Raw genomic sequence first — 21,285 nt, 5'->3', positions numbered from 1 at the left:
CCCTTTTATAGCTAATCATGTTACAGACCTGATGTCAATTAACTTAATTAGTTGCTAGATGTTCTCCCAGCTGAATCTTTTCAAAAATGTCTTGCTTTTTCAGCCCTTTGTTTCCCCTGTGCCAACTTTTTTGAGACCTGTAGCAAGCATCAAATTTGAAATGAGCTCATTTAGTGGAAAAAAGTGGAAAATTTCTCCGTTTAAACATTTGTTATGTTCACTATGTTCTATTGTGAATAAAATATTGGCCCATGTGATTTGAAAGTCTTTTAGTTTTCATTTTATTCACATAAAAAAAAAAGTCCCAACATTTCCAGAATTCGGGTTGTATATCTCCGATTGTATTTGTCTGAAAGAAGAAATTCACATACATTTAGGATGGCTTGCTTAAGGGTGAGTAAATTATGAAGTACTTTTCATCTTTTGGTGAACTGTTCCTTTATCACCAGTCGAGTGCCATGGGAGCAATTATAAAAATCTTGTTCATTAATTGCTAAATAAATGGTAAATATAGTGTTTTTTCTGGTAGCCTATTTTTCCTTCATTTATTTTCCTCAATACATTTTCAACACAAAAAAATATAAATGTAACTAAGTAATCTGACAAGAGAATCTGCACAGACAGTGATGTCAAAGCGAATGGGCGCGCCTGCACCACACCGTTTTATTGGTGCTCGCCCACACAAATCCATATACACAGAGCACAGACGCACACAGGCGCTCACAAGGTATGAGGTAATTGTTTGGTCACGTGACTCCTGCAGTAGCTGTCAAAAGTGATACAGCAGCGCATCCTTGACCAGCCTGCCCGCTTCCAGCTGATTGGACTGCGATCAGGTGTTAGGGATCATCTAGAAAGTGCAGAAACGAAAAATATGACTCTTGCTTGTGATACCAACAAATTATGATCTTATGAAGAAGAATACTTACTTATTAGTCTTTGTCTGACTCCCTCAAGATCCTAGCTGGTTTTTGTTTAATGGCTGGTTGATTCATACATACACAAAACAACGATAACCAATCTTTATACTTGATCCCTTGATCCAGAGTTATTACCCCGCCTATGTAGCAAGTCGATCCGCGTTGGGCTCAAGAGTCAGAGGAGGTGATACTGGGGTTGGAAAGTAGGGAAAGTGGGACAGCAGCGAGGCGTATGGTGTTGAGCACCCGGCTTTAAGCTTGATGTCTTGACAACGAGAAGCCTTCCAGTATTGAAAGGGGAAAACCTCAGTCAATGCCACATTTGGGAAGGTGGAGTAAATGGCATTTCAGCTGTTTTTGCTGCCCGAGCGCGGCGCTGCTGCTGGTGGTGACGCCTGAAGGGAGCTTTAACAACGCGGGATATATCTCTAGCAGCCGAAGATGGTGAATTCAAGTGTTTTATTATCGTCATGGCAAACGGAACCAGCAGCATCATGTTGAAATGCGTGGTCGTCGGCGACGGCGCCGTTGGAAAAACTTGTCTGCTGATGAGCTATGCCAACGACGCCTTTCCAGAGGAATATGTGCCCACTGTCTTTGATCATTATGCAGGTAAATATGCCAGCGTGTTACTGCGACATAATGAATATGAATCAACATTTCAGTGTCTGTTTGATGTATAAATGAATTTAACATTAATTTAGCGGTTTTCACCAGACCTCAGAGTGACTTGCATTGTATTGCGCTTGTGTTTCTATAATGGAAACCACCTGTGGGCTGAGGATGCAACTGGTGCACATCAGCATCCTTATGGCACGATTCATCTTCCTTTCACTTGATCAGAAATAAACAAAACTAATTTGCTTTCCTCTTTCGTTTGATCAGAAGTAAATAAAATCTGATTGAGAACCTTGATCACAAATTTGCATCCCTCTCTCACAGAAGTAAATAAAGCTAAATTGAGTAGCTTACCTCTTTCACTTATAGACTGCATCCCTCTTTCACTTGATCAGAAATAAATACTAATTTACATTATTCTTTCACCTTTTCAGATATAACTAAAACAGGACCAACAACATTTCTTAATCTAAATGCACGCACATTTAATCATGTAGGATCATTTCAGTCCCGTATTTAAACTAATAATTTGTGATTTTGTTTTCAGTGAGTGTGACGGTTGGGGGAAAACAGTACCTGCTGGGGCTTTATGACACTGCGGGTCAGGTAGGGTTATACCATTCCTCTCTCATTGGCTTGAGGCATTTTCATTAGCAATAGCAACTTGATCAATTCAGGCAAAGTACACAGTGGCCTATTCAGATGCGTTCTAAGTCTTTTTGGTATTATATGCATGTAATTTAAAGAGAGAGTTCATCCAGAAATGTAATTTGTCATCATTTAATTCACCTCATGTCATTCCAAACCTGTATGGACCTACTTTCTTCTGTGGAATGCAAAATCTGAAGTTGGCAGGGTGATAGTATGATTTGTATCAAAAACAATGCAATAAAAAGCTGTCTGTCCCAAAATTCAACTTCTTCTTTAATGTTCCACATAATGAAGAAAGTCATATGAGTCAAAGTAAGTCAACATGAGTGTTAGATTACAGATTTTTCTCATTAATCACTAAGCCACTGCCACACTCAACAGGTGAGTACACACTAGCGTCTCTCAGAGGAAAGCTAAACATGTGAAGCAGTTGGAATGCAACAGCTATCTGAAATCTTTCCTCTGTTTTAACCACATTGTTTTAACCTTCTTTCATGAAAGTGATCATGAAAGAAGATCTCAAGTTGCCATTCATCCATTGAACACTTCTTCCCAGAGATAGTCTAGTCTTGAAGAATAACTATCAGGAGGTTTAGCATTATAAATGGGAAGTTTAAAACTTGTGACCTGAAAGGCAAAAGCTGTGTCTGAATTGGTGTTTCTTTGATGTAAATGAATGTACTAATCTGGATGTACTAAATTTGTCATGTTGTCTTGTGACCTACTGCGTCAGTTGCGTTGCTTCACTGCTATTCATACATGTACCAACACATAGTTTGGTGTTGTGAGAACAACCTTACGAGACAGCCTGACATACAACACATACACTCAATTAAAATCCACTTGCTATTAGGGAAGTCGTGGCCTAATGGTTAGAGAGTCGGACTCGTAATCCAAAGGTTGCGAGTTCGAGTCTCGGGCCGGCAGGGATTGTATGTCCAGCGCTCTCTCCACCATCAATACCATGACTGAGGTGCCCTTGAGCAAGGGGGCGAACCCCCAACAAGCATAAATGGCTGCCCACTGCTCCGGGTGTGTGTTCACGGTGTGTGTGTGTTGTAAGGTGCAGGCTGTCTCGTAAGGTTGTTCTCACAACACCAAACTATGTGTTGGTACATGTATGAATCTACCAAACGAGTAGCTTTAAATGTAGACTGAGCTCTGAGCTTGATGCCTTCTCGCCCAAGGCCAATAATTCAAAAGTGGTATCGGGTGGAACTGTTAAAAAAAATCTGAAAGCTGAATATCTGTCAGCGCTCATAGTATTTGATCTCTGATGATTTATTTATTCAGTGGATTTAATGTCTAGTGAAATTTTCTTTGCTCTTTCGTTTGAACAGTTGAAGATGGCTGATTTCAATTAACATTCCACGTAGTTCCAATAAAGACATCAGAGCTTTTGTGCAATATGATTAGTGTGCGTAAGTTTAATTCAGATATGATATAGAAAACTGTATCCTCATATCTTCAGTGCTGTTTGAATGATGATGACAAAAAATGATTGCCAGGACTTCAGGACATACCAAATCCATGAAATCCACTTTGAAGTTCTTAGCTCTTAAACATAGTAGTGCATCTGACACGGTTGGCTTTTTTCCATTGAGCGTCATCCTTTAATAAGACAAAGAATGTGAGTAGTGGGCCAGATGTGTGGAAGTGTCACTGAGGGCCAAGCAGTGGGATTTAGTTTCGAGGCAGTTCAAACACACAAAACACTCCTCACGTTCACCCTCTCTCCACAGCTGGCACCAGTTAGTACCGTACAGAAACCATGACTGATCACTTGATCAAGATGATTCATTTAGCTGAAGAACTGGAAAGAGGTTTAAATGCAAAGCTGATGTTCAGTGTGGTATAGGACAGACTTAAAGCAGTTCACCCAAAAATGAAAAAATGTTTTAGAAACCTGCATGATTGACTTTCTTCTGTGGAACAAAAAAGTTAGTGCAATGGCCAAGCAGATTTTCTCTGTGAAAGTGAATGGTGACCATCCCTATTAAGCAGGAGTTTTAGTGAATAAAAACTTCCCTCACACAAAGCTATCAAATGGACACTCTGAATGTAGTGCAGAATCATATGGACCACTTTTATGACGATTTATGGCACTGTGGATATTTTTGGAGCATTTTGATGCTGAAGAAATTATGACAGTTTCATTTTTGGGTGAGCCATTCCTTATAAGTCACTTGGAAAGCAAAGGAGATTATGAACCGTGCAGTGGTTGAAGCATCAAGAGGTTGTTGGAAGAAACCAGATAGGAAAAGCATGTCTACTCCGCAGCGGTTCCACCAGTACCAGTCCGAATATAAAACTTATTATAGGTGTACCGTAGTGGTTCAGGACAAGCCAAAAACACGGTTTGGAAAATGGATTCATGATGTACTCACTTACTATATTAATTTAGTAAATTTTGAACTCAAAAAAGTTACGGACTGCAGCTTTAAGGTCAGGAGTCAGATACTTTGTTGTAAAATTAAAATTGGATTCCGCCTATCAATTCCTGTGTGCGCATCTATTTTTTTTTTCTTTTGCTGAAAGGTGGCTGTTGAAAATGTATTTGTCCTTCAAGAGATTCATTCAAAAACACAGATTCAACAAGTAAATCTTGATTGAGTCATTGAATCATTCCATGAGATTTTGTTGTCTAATATTTTTTTCTTTAGAATTGCAAGAGAACTACAGCCTCCATTTACAAAAAAAGTCTCAATTTATCCAGAATCGTGCAGCTCTATTTTTGTATGACAATGGGTGACTTGCCCTTCTCAGACATGTGTGTTAATGAGTGTATGCTCCATAGCCATGTGATTTCAAACCTCACTGGAAGAAGAGCAAGGAGCGACAGTTTTCTGGCACATTTTGTGCAGTGAATAAAGAGTATCAATATTGGAAAAATAGACAGGCGTTCATTCTGTTTTAGTATGTGAAAAATAGTTTCAAGCCTGTGGTTGCTAAGAAGGACGGCGTCACTTGGCTCATAAGCAGATGCATGTCTGTTGGATGCCTTCACTGGCTCTTCGTCTGATTGGTCCTGACATGTTAATTGCCTCAGGAGGAGTTAGAGAGTAAGCTGGCTAGTGTCAGTAAAGGGGCAACCTCTCAGATGTTGGCATCTGTCTCACAGCTCCATCGAAACCATCTAATCCTGACCTTTCATCCTCTACTCTCAGTCCTTCAACTTTTTCTTTCTTCACTGAGGTGATGTTTTAACATGGCTTTGAGTTGACAGGCTCTTAATGAGCCTCAGAGAGGGAACTGGGCCCCAGATGTGAAGTACAGCTGCAGTTTGCATTTCTTTTTCAATCCAGGAAACCCTCCCACCCTGGAGTACCCTACTGCTTTTTGCCCCTGCTTTTTATTTATAATTTTGTTCTATGTATGTATGTGTGTGTGTGTATGTATGCGTGTGTGTGTGTGTGTGTATGTGTATGTGTATGTGTGTGTATAAAATGTTATGATTTATTTACTTGCAGAACTGTCTGTTTCTTGGTTGTTATGGTCTCAGCAGAGCAGATCAGGTGGGGTACGAAGCAAGTCCCACCACAGTGGAACCGAGAGAGTGAAGGTTCTTGTAAATGAATGTGTCATTGTGATGGTAGCACCAGGCACAGCTCACTCACTGACATCAGGACGGGAGAGAGCATAGACCTATAGGAGTGTGGGAGAGTAGGAGGATGCTGTTCCAGAGTCAGTCACGAATCCCAGGTTAGAGCATTGAATTTGATGCTGGCAATTACAGGGAGCTAATGGAGTGAGAGCAAACATGCCATCGCATTCTGGATCTTAGCAGCAGACTGAGACCAATAATGTAACTGAAATATTGTGGATTCTTACCGAACACATTTGCTCGCACCTCAGGTGTTATTGTTTGTCTTGGTTGGTTGAGAACGTGTAGTCCCAGTCCGATTCAGCTCCTGGAGGAAGAGTGAGAGGAAAGACCTGACTGAGCTTCATCTGGGCTAAGTAATCTGCCTATGTGTGTTTATTCAGTGTACCACAAAGCAAGTTTCAATTAACCTGCATTGTCCGAGTAAACACAGCCATGAATTATTCTCTTTGGATAAAGGCACAGGAGCCTCTTTCTTCCTTCCTTCTCCTTCCCTTCTTCAAGTCCCCTTCTTGCTGAATACACTCGGAATATAAAACTTTCTGTAGAAAATCACCCAACCATTTCTTTCTTTTTCAACTTGCATGACTGGGCCTTGTGGTAATTTTAGTTTGCTGTATTTCAGTCTCTCCCTCTGATTCCTGTTGTCTTATGTAAGGAATGAGGTGCTAACAGCAAAGAGACTATCAACTGCAGATTGACCCACTTATTTCACTACAGCAAATCCATACAGATACATTCACATATTAATATTATAATTATTATACAAACGATTGACAAACAAAGACAGATTTCAGAATGTATACTCACACACACACATACACACAAACAGAGTTTAAATCTGATTGAATAAAGAGTGCAGGAAAACATGCATACATGCAGTAAATGGAGAGCAGGGGGGCTCTGGAGATAAATGTTTCATAGGAACAGCAGTGTAAAAACACTCTTTCTCTCTCTACCATATTGGTCTCTCTCACTCTCTCAGCTCATCTTTGTGTCTGTGGGAATCTTACAGAAGGAATGTACAGACAGACCGATTGGAATCTGATCTAAAAGACAAAGGGTGAGGGAAGAGAAAAGGGCAAGGCAATTGCACTCTGAGTGATGGATGGATAGATCCCTGCTTTATTAGCCAAGTGTTGTAAATTGTGCTGCAATAAAAGCCAGACACAGTACGATTAAAACACAAAACAGTTTAGCATAAATTTCAATAGATGCTGACTGATGCAGATATAAAATGTATATGTATGATGTATAATATAAAATACATACATATATTTACACAATCAAAAGTTCTGAATTTTTGGATTTTTTTTTCTGGTAGGAATTAATACTTTTTTATTCAACAAGGATGCACTAAATTAATTAAAAGTCACCTTTGACATTTTGTAATGTTACAAAAGATTTCCATTTCAAATAAATGCATGTTATTCATCAAATAATTCTGAACAAAAAAATATCACTGTTTGCACAAGAATATTAAGCAGCACAACTGTTTTCAGTATTGATCAAAATAAGAAATGTTTCTTGATCAAATCAGCATATTAGAAAGATTTCTGAAGGATTATGTGGCAATGAAGACTGGAGTAACGGTTGCTGAAAATTCAGCTTTGCCATCACAGGAATAAATTTTAAAATTTACCAAAATAGTTATTTTAAATTGTAATAATATTTCACAATATTGTTGTTTTACTGTGCTTTTGATCAAATAAATGCAGCCTTGGTGAGAATAAGAGACTTCCTTCAAAACCATTAAAAATATTAAACAATATAAACAACATTTACACAATAGCCATATGTTTTAGTACAAAATAGTATTTTTATTTTATATAGTCTTTTATATTCAACTGAAGGACAGAATTAAGAGAAGGAAGTGATGAGTAGGAGAGGTAGGGCATCTTGAAATGAATTCAAACTCATGTCATCTGTGCTAACCACTGAGCTGCTACTCCAACATACAAACATATTTTAAACTGAGTGTGTGTTAGGCAGAATGAAGGAATATATAGCTCTGATGTCTGTAGCAAGTAAAGCACAGTGACTAGGCATGTCAGAACAGATAACAAATGCCTGATAGTCCTCTTCTATCCTATATCAGATATTTGCTTTTGTAAGAAACAAAAAGGAGAAGGACAGAGGCAGGAGTTGTGTTATATAGTGGTATGTGTGGAGCAGAAACTGTACAATTGACTGTATTGTCACTGTGTTCATCATACTCCAGGAGAAATGCGTGCATTCAGAGGCTGTCTGTTGTCAGTGGTATCAGCTGGAGGGAGAGCTGTATGGTAATGACGGCAGCAGGCAGCAGAGAAGGGTGTTTCCAGGTTCACTGCATTAGACTGCAGTCTTGCTTTTTTCAGTCCATTTCCCTCAGCTCTCAAAAGAGCAGGGCGCTCACGCACACAGGTACACATACGGTTTCCACAGAAATGTCACATTTCATTATTAACAAGCTCTGGATCGTGATAAGCCGTCACAGGGTGTTTTCAAGGAGGTAAAGCACTCATATAAAAACCTGTTTAATCAACTGGTTTTCACAAGCCACAATCAAAATGTATTTTAACTTCATTACAAGACAGTAACGCAGCCAGCTGACTTTTTATGCTACAATAGAAACCAATGTTGTGGAAACTACTTAAAATTATGGGAAGCTTGTAGCGTGACAAGCTGCAGTTTGAATGTAATTCTTCTACAATAAACTACCTTCTAATTATAATTTTCTACATAACTTTATGTACAAATGTACCTTACGTGCATTTCGTATTATAAAGGCTTTTGCTTTTCAGATGTACTTCGAGGCTTTAAAAGCCTCGAAGTACATCTGACGTTTTCTTTAAAATTAGCAGCATTACTTTCTAGCTTCTATGTAGGCCTATAGGTTTCTATGTAAGTACTGGTACTTCTGAATGGGTTGAGGCTGGGATTTAGTGCATTTGAAGTAAAAGTACTTGATGAATATATACCATGTGTGGAGAGCATTCGTTACCTCATTTTTGACCAAGATGGCTTTTAGAGACTTTTGCATTGGAACTCTTCTCTCTCACACACACACACACACACACACACACACACACTAGAACTGTGAAATCAATAATATTGCAAAATATTATTACAATTTAAAATGGTCATTTTCGGTTGTATGACATTTTTAAATGTTTTAAACTATTCCTGTGATGGCAAAGCTGATTTTTCAGCAACCATTATTCTAGTGTTCATGATCCTTGAAGCAGTCATTATTAAGTTTTAGGTATTATTTTTTCATATAAACATTATGTACATTAATGTGGTCAGGGTTATAAAATACATTTATTATATTTTTTTTAGTGTGTATGTGTATATATAGCCTATATATGTATGTATGGAGTGTGCACTTTCAGTGCCACTTGCAGCACCAAATGGAATTGTAAAAATAAATGAATTTTCCCCTTTTGCCATTGTTTGGACAGAAAGGGTTTAATTCCACAAATTCATGCCATTCTTTGATCCAGTGTCAACTTTGTGACTTTTTTTTCCCAAAAAGATTATTTTAGGTGCTGCTAGTGCTTTGACAATTATACATTTCACCTTTAAGTTAGTAGCATCGCTACATTTCATTAGCGACTCCCCAACACGGACTTAACTCGTGTTAAATGTGTTCTCAGGAGGTAGCAGGAGTAGATAAGCAGGAGATGTGGGTGGATGATGTGTTGGCTTATTCTACATTCAGTTTTGGCAAAGGGCAGCTGTAAATAATACCATCCCTCCCACTCTGCCCCCTGTAGAATGTTTGAACAGACCAGAGGATGGGCAGTGAGTGTATTTATAACGCAGCCACCCCGCAGGGGCAACACAAACTCACACAACACTCTCACTTACACCACAGATGCACCTGCTCAACTTTTTGTTAGGTTATGTAGCAACAAATCTTGATTTATCATGTGGCAGGAACAGGACGGTCTCCCGAAAGCAGAAGCAAACCGTTTTGGGCTATAATTCTTAAGGTTATATATCGCAGGTTCATATCTGAGCCACATAACGCCACATTTGGCCTTGAAACATTGACAGATGCAAGAAAAAACATAAGGTTTATATCACTCGCCAATCTTCTTGATGAATGAGTGACTGTCTGGGTGTGTTGTGTGTAATGAGTGTGTGCGTACTTAATGTTGTTCAAAGTGAGCTTTCCTAAACTGTCCTATGACTATCCCTAAAGGCCCCAAAACACTGCAAGCTAATTCGAGAAAAATTGTTGGATAAAGTCGTAATTTGATTTCGTTGCACACGGAAAGTATTCTCGTAGCTACATAAAATTACGGTCGAACCACTGATGCCACATGGACTATTTTAATGATGTCCTTACTACATTTCTGGGCCTTAAACATGTCAGTTGCATTGCTGTCTCTGCAGGGTCAGAAAGCTCTCGGATTTCATCAAAAATATCTTAATTTGTGTTCCTAAGATGAACAAAGGTCTTAAAGGTCTGGAGTTTGGAACAACATGAGGGGGAGTAATTATTGACAGAATTTTCATTTTGGGGTGAACTATCCCTTTAGAGGGGAGGTCAAATTTAATATTGCTCTGCGAAGTTTCACAAGCGGAATCAAGTCATTCCGGTTAACACGCAGATTTCTGCTCGTGTCACACAAATTCAACATGTTGATCAACAGAAAACTGCTTGGTTTTAAAGTGACTACATCTCTGTGCAATAGACAATGGAGTTTTTTTAATGTTTTAATCTGACTGCACCTTAAGGCATCAGAAATCCTGAAGGGCTGCAAATTATGGAAACTGGCAGCAGTACTTTTTCACTCGCAATCTTCAGTTGGCAGTTGATAGTAACGTCCCTCGCGGTTCAGATGCAGAGGTGCTCCAAGATGAGAGACGCCATGGTAAATTACACTCTGAAGCTTAAACTCTGGCTCCACATTTCTGAGGTTTCATTTTTGGAAGCCCAGGATGGTTCCCTGTCGCAAATGAAATGTTTATACTGCAACGCATGGCCAGAGGCACATGCTGTTATAGTTTAGACACACTCTCATTAGATAGAATAACCATGGATGATTGCATACCAACACACATGCTGCCTGTGGAGAGACACAAATACACACGTCGGGAGAAATCAAGTTTCCAAAAATATCAGTCACATGTCCCCTGTAAATCCAGGCTTATCTGTTGTAGCGTCTGGGGTTTCTGGTTTCCAGAGGACATGTCTCTGCCGCCGCGCTGCTTTGGAGGATGAATGGGGAGATGGAGGAAAACGCTATTGAATGAAATATGGATTTATGGGTTAGGAGCCGTAATCTAAATCGTATTAATCTCTGCTCGATCATTGGGGTCAGCGTAATTTCTGGTTGCTGCTTAAGTGATTGTTGATAATGTTCCATTGCAGAGCGTTTGTGGACTGTGGTTCAATACAGCAGTGGATGCTATTCGTTACAATTTGTAGAGAAGAAAATACACTTTGAATTCAAAGAAAACTCATATTAGGGTAATTTACTAAAGTAAATGTTTCTGATAACTTTTGAGTGCATTCCTGATGCGCTTTTGACCATTGTTGACCTGATGAACAGTAAAAAAGGCGCAATACTTGTTTTTACCCAGTGTCCTCTGCTCTGACAGGAGGACTATGATCGCCTACGACCCCTGTCCTACCCCATGACAGATGTCTTCCTCATTTGCTTCTCCGTGGTGAATCCGGCTAGCTTCCAGAACGTGAGAGAGGAGTGGGTCCCTGAGCTGCAGGAGTATGCACCCAACGTCCCTTACCTGCTCATCGGCACTCAGGTACGCACACCTGCTGCTATATACAACAGCAATATAATATTCCATATACTGTAACTATATACTTTTTGTAATTGTAAGTGAAACAGTGCAGAAATTTAGCAAAAAACATTTCAAACACTAGTATGCTACAGTATACTGTTGTTGCTACTAGGGCTTTATTGTATTGTGCTATTGTCCTGGGGGGTATTAAAGAGAGATTTTAAAAAAGGGCTAAATCTAAAATAAAATATAGTTAAAGTTACAATGAAAAAACCTGGAAGGCTGTATCTTTTATGAAATTAATGACAGCAACAGGACTGACCAGAGTAACAGGGATAGCAGGACACACATTCTTCAACACAATGCACATATTTGTTTACATAATACTGTGAAGTTTTACCATTTTAAATTGCATTATATTGTTTTGCACTTAACTTGGCATAGTTGTATGACAATAGTAAAGAGTAAATTTTTCAGTTAAAGTCATTGATTTAGCATTAGATCTCTTGCGTTACTAAGAGATCCAATGTTTTAAGGGTATTGTAATTAGATAATGCATTCCATCTGTTTAACAGTATGGACATTGCATGATGCCTCTTCTCAGTCAAGCCTCATAAAACATCAAAAATAGAATATTATAGAGGAGCGAGAGAAACATGCTTTTGTTTTAAGTGTTGGAATCCTGGTTGAGAGATGATGTAACCACCTAGAATGATGCCACTTGAATGTACCATTATTTTACAGGGGTTTTTTGATGAGGGTAACAGGGCTGACATGACATTAGGGGACACCAATAAAATGATTTATATTTTATAGAAAAAAGCATGTGCTAAAAACATTGCTTAACACTGAGACTGTATTTAGAACAATTTGCAAATGTGATTTTTATATCATTTTGCCTTCATTTTGCTAAATAAATGTCCTGCTGAAAAAAGAAAAATCATGTTGAGGGACAGGCCAAAAACATTACCCTTATCAGCATAAATGATATTTAAATTATTTAAAATAATATTTAGTTAACTTTTTTGATGTAATATTGATGAATACATAGCATTATGTTTTTAAATCACAAATTTATTTATTGTAATAATTTTATGTTTGATTATTTCTTAGGGATGCAAAAGGCACTGATGTAGTGGAATGACCCATATTTGCAACACACAAACTAAAGACAATTTGTTGTTTTAAATGCTACAAGTGAATTTAGGCATCACAATATTATAATGTACAATTTAATATGGATATGCATTTTGAGAAAAATGACATTTAACAGTGGTATTAAATAATTTTTGTTGTTGTTTTCTTTTTTGCAATATTGCTCTAGGTATCCAATATCAACCAATATCAATATCAATCAATAAGTAAAAATATATCTACTATCAGCCAACGACCAATATAGTTCAATATATTGTACATCCCTATTGCAGATGTAGCCCAAGCACATTTATTTATTATTCTGTACCAACAAAATTACTGATGCCTTATTTATGTTCTGGGAAAATTTTATGTGATTTGTAACTGATGTGTGGTTAAACTGTGGTAATATTATTGATTGAATATATTGATTTGTGTGCCATCATGAAAGGTTCAGTCACACAGTGTTCATGGTATGATATTGTCCAAACGGCTTATGACTGTGGTTTGGCAATTACTATAACCTGTGTATGTGTGTTAAGAGTGAGGGTTTGTCATCAGCCCCAGTCTTGGCAGGTCATGTTTATTGCTGTGTGCATGCCTCCTGTCTTTATCAGACCACAGAATGAGATGAATACAGATGCAGTGAAATCAATAAGAAAGGGTGCCAGAGAGAGCCACAGGAATAAGGACCCTGAACTAGGACTGCACCATAAACTGGGATAAAACCAAAATCATGATATGGCTTAGTGCGATTATCAAAGCTGCTCCATGCAAACTCATCTGTATTTGTGAGTTTGGGTCACTTTAATGGGCATTTGGGAACGCAAAATGCTTCCCATATTTGTAATGAGGATCGCTTATCAACAAAAGAGAAGCTTTAAGGGCTCCCAGTGGTTTTCCCTCAAAATAAAAGTTTGATGATTTAACGTTTAGAAATAATGTCCATAAATATTAGTATTGTAATTTTACAGCTGCAATGAAATATAATCCTTTTTTGGATATGCAGTAAATGAATTCCAAGTATTGAGTTTAGAAGAGTTTATTTAATGTAAAACTGACGTCAGTGAAATATTAGTATTTATATCAGAGTATTATTTCTTATTTAGTTTTAGTATTTTTTTATTTAGTAGTAATAGTAATAATAATTCCACAAAAAATAATCATTCTATAGCCATATTTTTTTATAGCCATAATGATATATAACCACAGTTTTTGGACCAAAATTCAGCAAACTTTTCGCAGTCATGATTTTTATCCAAAACTTCAGTTTGATTGATAGAGCCCTACAAAGCTTCACTTCTGCTGGTGACATATTTAAAGGAAACCTGTTCAATTTGTGCTCCACAAGCCTAATTGGAAGATGTGAAGGAAGTACTACTCTGTGGTGGTTTTGGTAATACGTCAGTGGATGTATGGAGAGTGGCTTTTTGTGGAGAGGAGCTGGCAAAAACTCAAACTTAGATGAAGTGGAATTTTAATTGGAATCAGTGAAGACGGAGACCCTCCTAGACCACTGCAGTGGTACATTTTAGGTGAAAGGGGAGTTTGCAGACACATGCCACCATCTGGTCTTGGGTTGAATTTCCTGGAGCCTTCTGCTCTAAAAACAAACCCCATCGTATGGAATCTCATCTGCCGTCCTCAAAAGAAATGCAGAGAGCACATGTGCTTGTACAGTTAACCCCTCATGTTGAGCTTGCTTAACTGTGAATTTGTCTCCATTTTTGACTGTAGATTGACCTACGGGACGACCCCAAGACTATTGCCAAGCTGAACGATGTTAAAGAGAAGCCCATTGTGACAGAACAAGGCCAAAAGCTAGCAAAGGAGGTGAGAAATGGATAGTTCCTTTTTCTCAAGAACAAAATAAAACTGAAACTTTGTACTAAGAAAAACTCAGACGTGAGTCAAAAGGAAAGCAAAAGATTGTCGTGACTTACTGGTTTGGGTCTCATTTTCTATTCCTTTCCAGATTGGTGCCTGCTGTTATGTTGAATGCTCAGCACTGACACAGAAAGGCCTGAAGACTGTGTTCGATGAGGCCATTATAGCCATTCTGGCTCCTAAGAAAGGTGCACTCAAGCGAAGACTGGGCCCACGCTGCATCAACTGCTGCCTCATCACATGATACACCAGCTCAAGGGCATCCAGTGAACTGACGGTGACCAACTGACGACCAACCAGATTTCAATCTGACTTCTGAACTATAGCAAGCGAACCAATGGGCCCAGTCACCTATAAGTCCAAGTTATGGGCGAATGACAAGAGGAACTGACAAAAAGACACATTGTTCAGGGAGAAATAACACAAGAACACTAAACATTGAGAATGGAATACAAAGAAAATGGACAAAATGACTTATTGAACATACAAGCACAGAGAACAGACACCATTTCTAATTACTAAAAACAATCGAACTGTATTTCTGTGTCTGGCTCAGCAAGTATGAGTTCATTTGAGAGATGAAACCCAGACAAGCCTAAACAGCACAACCAAACCCATCGGCCATTTACAGAAGTAAGACTTTCTTCAAAAAGGGAAACTCAGCATCTCAATTTGGATTGCAAAACACTTGCTTTTTACAAAATGTCTCAATGACTTTATTTACAGGAAGAACGAGAGGAATGATCGAGTAAATATACTGCCATTAGGATCATACAACAAATTAAATATTTATTCTACAAAAAACAAACACAGAAACAACAGATTTTTTAGTGTTGTAAATGGGACCTCCGAGTCAGGCAGCATTTCTTGGAGCACGTACTGGGATGGACAGACTCCAGCCTGGATCTCTTTCTCTCTCAGTTCCTGGTGGCCTGTGATTGTGTCCTTCTTTTCCTCACTTGAGCTTGTAGGTGAGTTGTTTGCGATGCCAGTGGATCCAGACAGGAGCAGCGAGGAGGCCAGTCAGAAATCCAGTAGTTGCCCCAAGGGTACAGGAGATGGGCCAAACCTGGATATAAGTACCAGAAAATGAATATCCAAACTCTCATTTTGCAGGAGCACAAGTGACTGACTGCAAATTCTACAGAATCACTGTGGTGTTTTACCAACCAAATTTTCTATTTGAGACTCCTTTATTCCTCTTTCTTTTTTTAACGTAGAGTTTTGAGTGTTACATATTGGTGGCCTTGCCTCTCAGGTGTGTGCCGACTGCTTTGCATTTTGAATTTTTCTTCATATGATCAAGGTGATTTTGAATGTTATTTGTTTTTTTAATGAATTTCTTGCAGTCCATGCAAATATGTTGAGTGGTCTGAGTGGTCTTTAAAGCTTCCAGCACATCGTGAGCAACAAAAAAAGCCTTTATAAATAGCAGATATATGGAATGCAAATCTAAAAATTAAAAGGCACAATGGTTTTATGGGGGTACAAAATTAACATGAAAACGTGCTGTTGATGCCCAATGCGCAGTGGATAAACAATGTAAATTTAATGACTTGCATCAAAATCTTTACTAATTATAAAAGTTTTTTCTAAATCTTTGCCTTTTTTTATTTAGTCTTTTTGCTTCATACATATTTGAATGCCTTATTTCAGTCTTGCACATAAATTAAGATATACAATTATTTTTCTGTTATATTAAGAAAAATAATCCTTATATTATACCAATTAAATGACACACACACACACACACACACACAAAGATACCGTTCAAAAGTTTAGGATCAGTAAGAATGTTTTGAAAAACATTTCTTGTGCTTACCAAATCTGCATTTGGTAACACTTTATTTCGATAGTCCACTTTAGACATTCTACTAACAGTAAGTAACTTTGCAACTACATGTCAACTAGCAGTCATTAGAGTATTAGTAGACTGTCTGTTTAATATCTTCTAACACTTTATTTTTATGGGTCCACAACATGCAATATACTAACTATCAGAAACGTTGCAAGTATACGTCAACTTATTCTACTAACCCTAAACCTACCCTAACAGTCTACTCTGAGAGTTAGTAGATATGTAGTTACAATTTAATGAGAATTAGTTGACATGTAGTTAAAGTTACTTATAGTTAGTAGCATGTCTAAAGTGGACTATAAAAATAAAGTGTAACCCTGCATTTTTATTTGATCAATAATATGGTAAAAACACTAATATTATTGCAATAATTATCATTTAAAATAAAGGTTTTCTATTTTAAATGTAATTTATTTCTGTGATGGCAATGCTGAATTTTCAGCATCATCACTTCAGTCTTCAGTGTCACATGATCCTTCAGAAATCATTCTAATATGCGGATTTGGTGCAACATTTCTTTTTATCAATGCTAAAAATAGTTGAGCATTTTTTTTGTGGAAACCAAATATATTTTGTGATTTCTTTGATGTAAAGAAAGTACAAAATAATAGCATATATTTAAAATATAATGTACTTGTCAAATTTGATCAATGCCTGCATACTTTCTGAATAAATGTATTAATTTATATAAAATAATAATAATGACCCTAAACTTTTGAATATATATATATATATATATATATATATATATATATATATATATATATATATATATATATATATATATATATATATATATATATATATTCCCTTCTCTTCATGCTTGATCTCTAAATGACTGAAGATTTGTGTCTCAGAATTAAAAAAAAAAAAAAAAAAAAGTCGGCAAAATTGATTATTCAATTATCTCAAGACCATAATATGGGCTGCAATATTTCAAGAGTGTCATGGCAATGAGAAGGAGAGAGTCTGTGTGAGTCACTCCTCTCTTCCATTCTCTAAAGCTATAGACATCTGGATTGAACCACGCCAGAGTTTCTCGTTAGTTCACACTCCCATCATCATGTGTTGAGGAATCACTGTACGACAGCTTCCTCTCTCCCATAATGAATCAGTCTCATCTCTCTGCTCTCGTCTAGACATCTGTGTGTAGACAGTGTCAAAAAGCACACATGGGAGACTTCAGTGTGACATGTTGAGGGCAAAACGAGGGCAAACACTGGCCTCTGATCAATGTCTCTGTACCACACATGAATAATTGAAGTACCAGTGCAGTCTTTCTATGCTTTGAGAACGTTACATTTTTCATGAAGATTGGTTCATTCTCAACAAAACCTGTCTATGACTTTCCTACATGGTTGAGAGGATGTGCATGTTGTCTAAAAGTGTTTTAGTGTTAACTACACATAATTTGTTTTCTATTTGACAATGATCCCTAGTATAATGATTTCTTTCTATTTTTTTTATATATTTTGAAAAGTCTCTTATGCTGATCAAGCCTGCATTTATTTGATCACAAAACCGTAATCTTGTGAAATATTCTAATTTAAAATAACTCTTTTATATATTTTAAAATATTATTTATTCCTGCAATGGCAAAGTTGAATTTCCACTAGTCATTACACCAATCTTCAGTGTCACATGATCCTTGCAGAAATCATTTCGATATGCTGATTTGGAGCTCAGATATGATCAATTATTATTGGTGCTCAATTAGCCACGGCAGAAATCTGCTCTTCACTGAGCATATCTATGGAACTAACCAATGCTCTCATTAAGCGACACAGTTTTGAGGGGCTTATTTTGCTTAACACATAATAGAGAGAAGAGGGTGGAGGGGAGGCAGGCTCAAACCTGCCTCACCCAACTGAGCATCACATTTCAATGAGTCAGAAGCATGTACGTTAACTGCTAATTGATATTTCTATTGAAATGACTGGAATTTCTGAGAGCATTGTGATATTGCAATAGTGTAATGACACTAACCTGCCAGGGTCTGTCCCAGTCGAGAGGAATAGGGAAAGCTCCCAGCCAGGCCCCAATCACACTACAGCCAGTGGTAATCTGAAGAGAGGTGTCCCACACTGACATCGCCCTGAAAATCACACATGCTTAATAATAACATCATAACATTGGTGGTAACAAATTAACATGAACAAAATACAAACATTGCTCTTGAATACAGAAAATTAACCATATCAGAAGTAGTGTTCATATAAACATACACTACCATTCAAACATTTGGGGTCAGTAAGATTTTTTTTTTCAAGAAATCTATACTTTTATTCAGCAAGGATGCATTTAATTGGCCAAAAGTGACAGCAAAGACTTTTATATTATTACAAATATATAATGTATTTTAAATAAATGCTCTCCATTTGAGCTTTCTATTCATCAAAGTATCTTGAAAAAGGTATCATGGTTTCCAAAAATATTAAACCGCACAGGTGTTTTTAACACTATTTTATGATACTCTTTCTGTAGCTCAAAGCCTTCCTGTAGCTCAAATAGTAGAGCATGGCGCTAGAAACGCCAAGGTCATGGGTTCGATTCCCAGGGAAAGCAAGAGCTGATAAAAATGTAAAAAAACAAAAACTGTAACTTGAATGCAATGCAAGTCGCTTTGGATAAAAGCGTCTGCTAAATGCATAAATGTAAATGTACCTGAAGGATTATGTGAGATTTTCCATTACAGGAATACATTACATGTATCCAAATAGAAAACGGTTATTTTAAATTAAAATAATATTTAATAACATTACCACGTTTCTGTTTTTTCAGTCAAATATATGCAGCCTTGGTGAGCATATGAGACTTCTTTGAAAAACATAAATCTTATTGACCCCAAACTTTTGAATGGTAGTGTATATAAACATTATATTAGTAAAAACAACACTATGTAGGGTACTAAACATGAGGCTGGTATACAGTGCAATGATGTAGTATATAAGAGGACTATGAATGTTCGATGAAAACAGCTACGTATTTACATTAGAGAGACAAATTTCCTGCAGTGCTTAAGCAGAGATACTGCAGCTGTATAACCAACACACAGAATCTCTGATTATCATACCACTGGAACATCACTAAATGATAGTCCAAACATTCTGTGGTCTTGTTTCAAAACACTTCAGTGATATATACAGAGATGCTTTAGTGGTTATATTATTAAAATGGTGATATACACAATCAGAAAACAAGACCCAGCTCAGGCCCCACCCTACACCGATGAAAAAAACAGGATTTGATCTGAGAGCATTAAGCCACACTTAACTCCAGTTACTCATATATGGGGATTTGAGCATTGCAATTGTCATTTCAAAATGGGGTTGCTTCATCTATTCCAGATATAAGGTGTTCATCCAACAATAATCCCTTCTATGTGAAATTCTGAGAACTAGTGCTCCCATTCGCCAAAGTTGGACAAGGTCTCCATCTAGTGGATTACAGCCACTGAGGACTTTATCTGTGAGACAACTCCACACAAACTTCTCACCAAAGCTCTTCTACACCATAAAGAGAGGAAGAAATAATTCAAGTGGTTCATGTAGAGAGTTTATCCTGCACTTACCCATCTCTGCTGAAAACCCGGATCCAAGCCTGTACATTAGGACCCAGGATACAGAGACATCTCAATGTAGTGAGTGTAGACAGCAGCACGGCCAGAGAAAATGTCTCCACAGCTGACCTACAGTGTGAGGTATGACTTATACATTGGTATTTTACATTTTGGGCCAACAAATAAACAAACAAACAAACACATACTTACTCAAGCAAAGGTGCTCCATATAGTACCACCACCGTATGAAAAAAGAGGCATGACAGTAGAAAGTACATACAGGATTTGAACAATCTGTTGAGCTGTCAGAGAAATAGCAAATGAAACTCAAATTATGAAAGTCATCGATTATTTTTTAGGTGTCATTGGAGAACATTTTGCCCATCTCTACCTTGTAGCTAAGTGTGTTCTTCTTTGTTGGTGGGCTGATGCCAAGAAGCCAAAACACTGCAATGTTGACCACAGCAACAGATCCAGCTACACAATACAGCCAAACCATGTGGGTCCCATAGACAGAGAAGTTTTCCACAAAGACAGCAGGCATCACAGTTGCCATGAAGATGGAGGAGGTAATAATGGCATGAGCCGATGCCATGCCCCTGATCTCAACATCCCACATTATGGAGGTTAAATGGCGGTACCTGATAAAGTACAATGAGAGCAAATCAACAGGATTAATAACAAATTCCAAAAGAAAAGTTGTGTGTCTTTGAAATAATTCCATATAAGGTCAAAGAAAGGACACAAAACACCCAAAAGAAAATAACCCAAAGTAATAATGAGACTGGCCATCTCCGGTTATGAAAATAAAGGCAACGTATATATAAAAAATATATAAACTATATTGCACACAGCTAAATTAATGATTAGTTTAACGATTAATTCAATTTACTTTGAAGTATATACTTACCGATGGAGTAGTGTGCCCAGTCAAAGTTTATATCCACAAATAAAAATTCCTAAACTAATGCTTCACCAGATTTATCGAGTACTTAAATATGTACAAATTACAATCGTACTCTTTCTAAACCGAACGCCAAAAGACTACAAATAAATGTAAAATTCAAACGCCGGCCGTGTACTTCCGGTAGAACGAAGACAGCAACAACCACTCTCACCTAAATAACACATAATAAAATATTCTAATAATAAAACAATTTAATCATTATTATTTGTATTATTATTAGTAGTAGTAGTATCCACTGTTAATACACACAATTTTTAGTTTCTCGCTAAATACAACCAAAGACTATAGACTTTGATAACTATATTGAGTGGTATTTGTTAGGACTTTTATTTTGAAAACGTATCA

The 21,285-nt window shown here is 37.4% G+C and overlaps 2 protein-coding genes across 2 annotated transcripts; one reads left to right on the top strand and one right to left on the bottom strand.

Annotated features, from left to right (window-relative positions):
* Positions 1-1,069: 1,069 nt before the first annotated feature.
* Positions 1,070-16,158, top strand: LOC306851946 (rho-related GTP-binding protein RhoQ-like). The gene is made up of 5 exons (XM_079388481.1): positions 1,070-1,532; positions 2,086-2,144; positions 11,392-11,556; positions 14,407-14,502; positions 14,645-16,158. Exons 1-5 carry the CDS (start codon positions 1,391-1,393, stop codon positions 14,798-14,800), a joined length of 618 nt encoding a protein of 205 aa, XP_079244607.1. The 5' UTR covers positions 1,070-1,390; the 3' UTR covers positions 14,801-16,158.
* LOC306851945 (phosphatidylinositol-glycan biosynthesis class F protein-like) lies at positions 15,231-21,093 on the bottom strand. Its single transcript, XM_079388480.1, has 6 exons — positions 20,884-21,093; positions 20,365-20,614; positions 20,184-20,275; positions 19,986-20,102; positions 18,401-18,509; positions 15,231-15,625 (listed from the first exon to the last, which is right to left on the bottom strand). The coding sequence occupies exons 2-6, from the start codon at positions 20,590-20,592 to the stop codon at positions 15,512-15,514; spliced, it is 660 nt and encodes a 219-aa protein (XP_079244606.1). The 5' UTR covers positions 20,593-20,614; positions 20,884-21,093; the 3' UTR covers positions 15,231-15,511.
* Positions 21,094-21,285: the final 192 nt, after the last annotated feature.

This window comes from Barbus barbus (genome assembly GCF_936440315.1).
Source record: "Barbus barbus genome assembly, chromosome: 32".
NCBI classification, from domain to species: domain Eukaryota; kingdom Metazoa; phylum Chordata; class Actinopteri; order Cypriniformes; family Cyprinidae; genus Barbus; species Barbus barbus.
Note: the sequence above shows the minus strand (reverse complement) of the source record. Positions and strands in the feature narration are given on the sequence as shown.

Coding starts and splice junctions, on each gene's coding strand:
- LOC306851946 (XM_079388481.1), top strand. CDS start 1,391: ATGGCAAACGGAACCAGCAGCATCATGTTGAAATGCGTGGTCGTCGGC. Junction 1,533..2,085: donor TGTCTTTGATCATTATGCAG/GTAAATATGCCA, acceptor TTTTGTTTTCAG/TGAGTGTGACGGTTGGGGGA. Junction 2,145..11,391: donor TTTATGACACTGCGGGTCAG/GTAGGGTTATAC, acceptor CTGCTCTGACAG/GAGGACTATGATCGCCTACG.
- LOC306851945 (XM_079388480.1), bottom strand. CDS start 20,592: ATGTGGGATGTTGAGATCAGGGGCATGGCATCGGCTCATGCCATTATT. Junction 20,103..20,183: donor TATGGAGCACCTTTGCTTGA/GTAAGTATGTGT, acceptor CTCACACTGTAG/GTCAGCTGTGGAGACATTTT. Junction 15,626..18,400: donor ACTGGGACAGACCCTGGCAG/GTTAGTGTCATT, acceptor ACTTATATCCAG/GTTTGGCCCATCTCCTGTAC.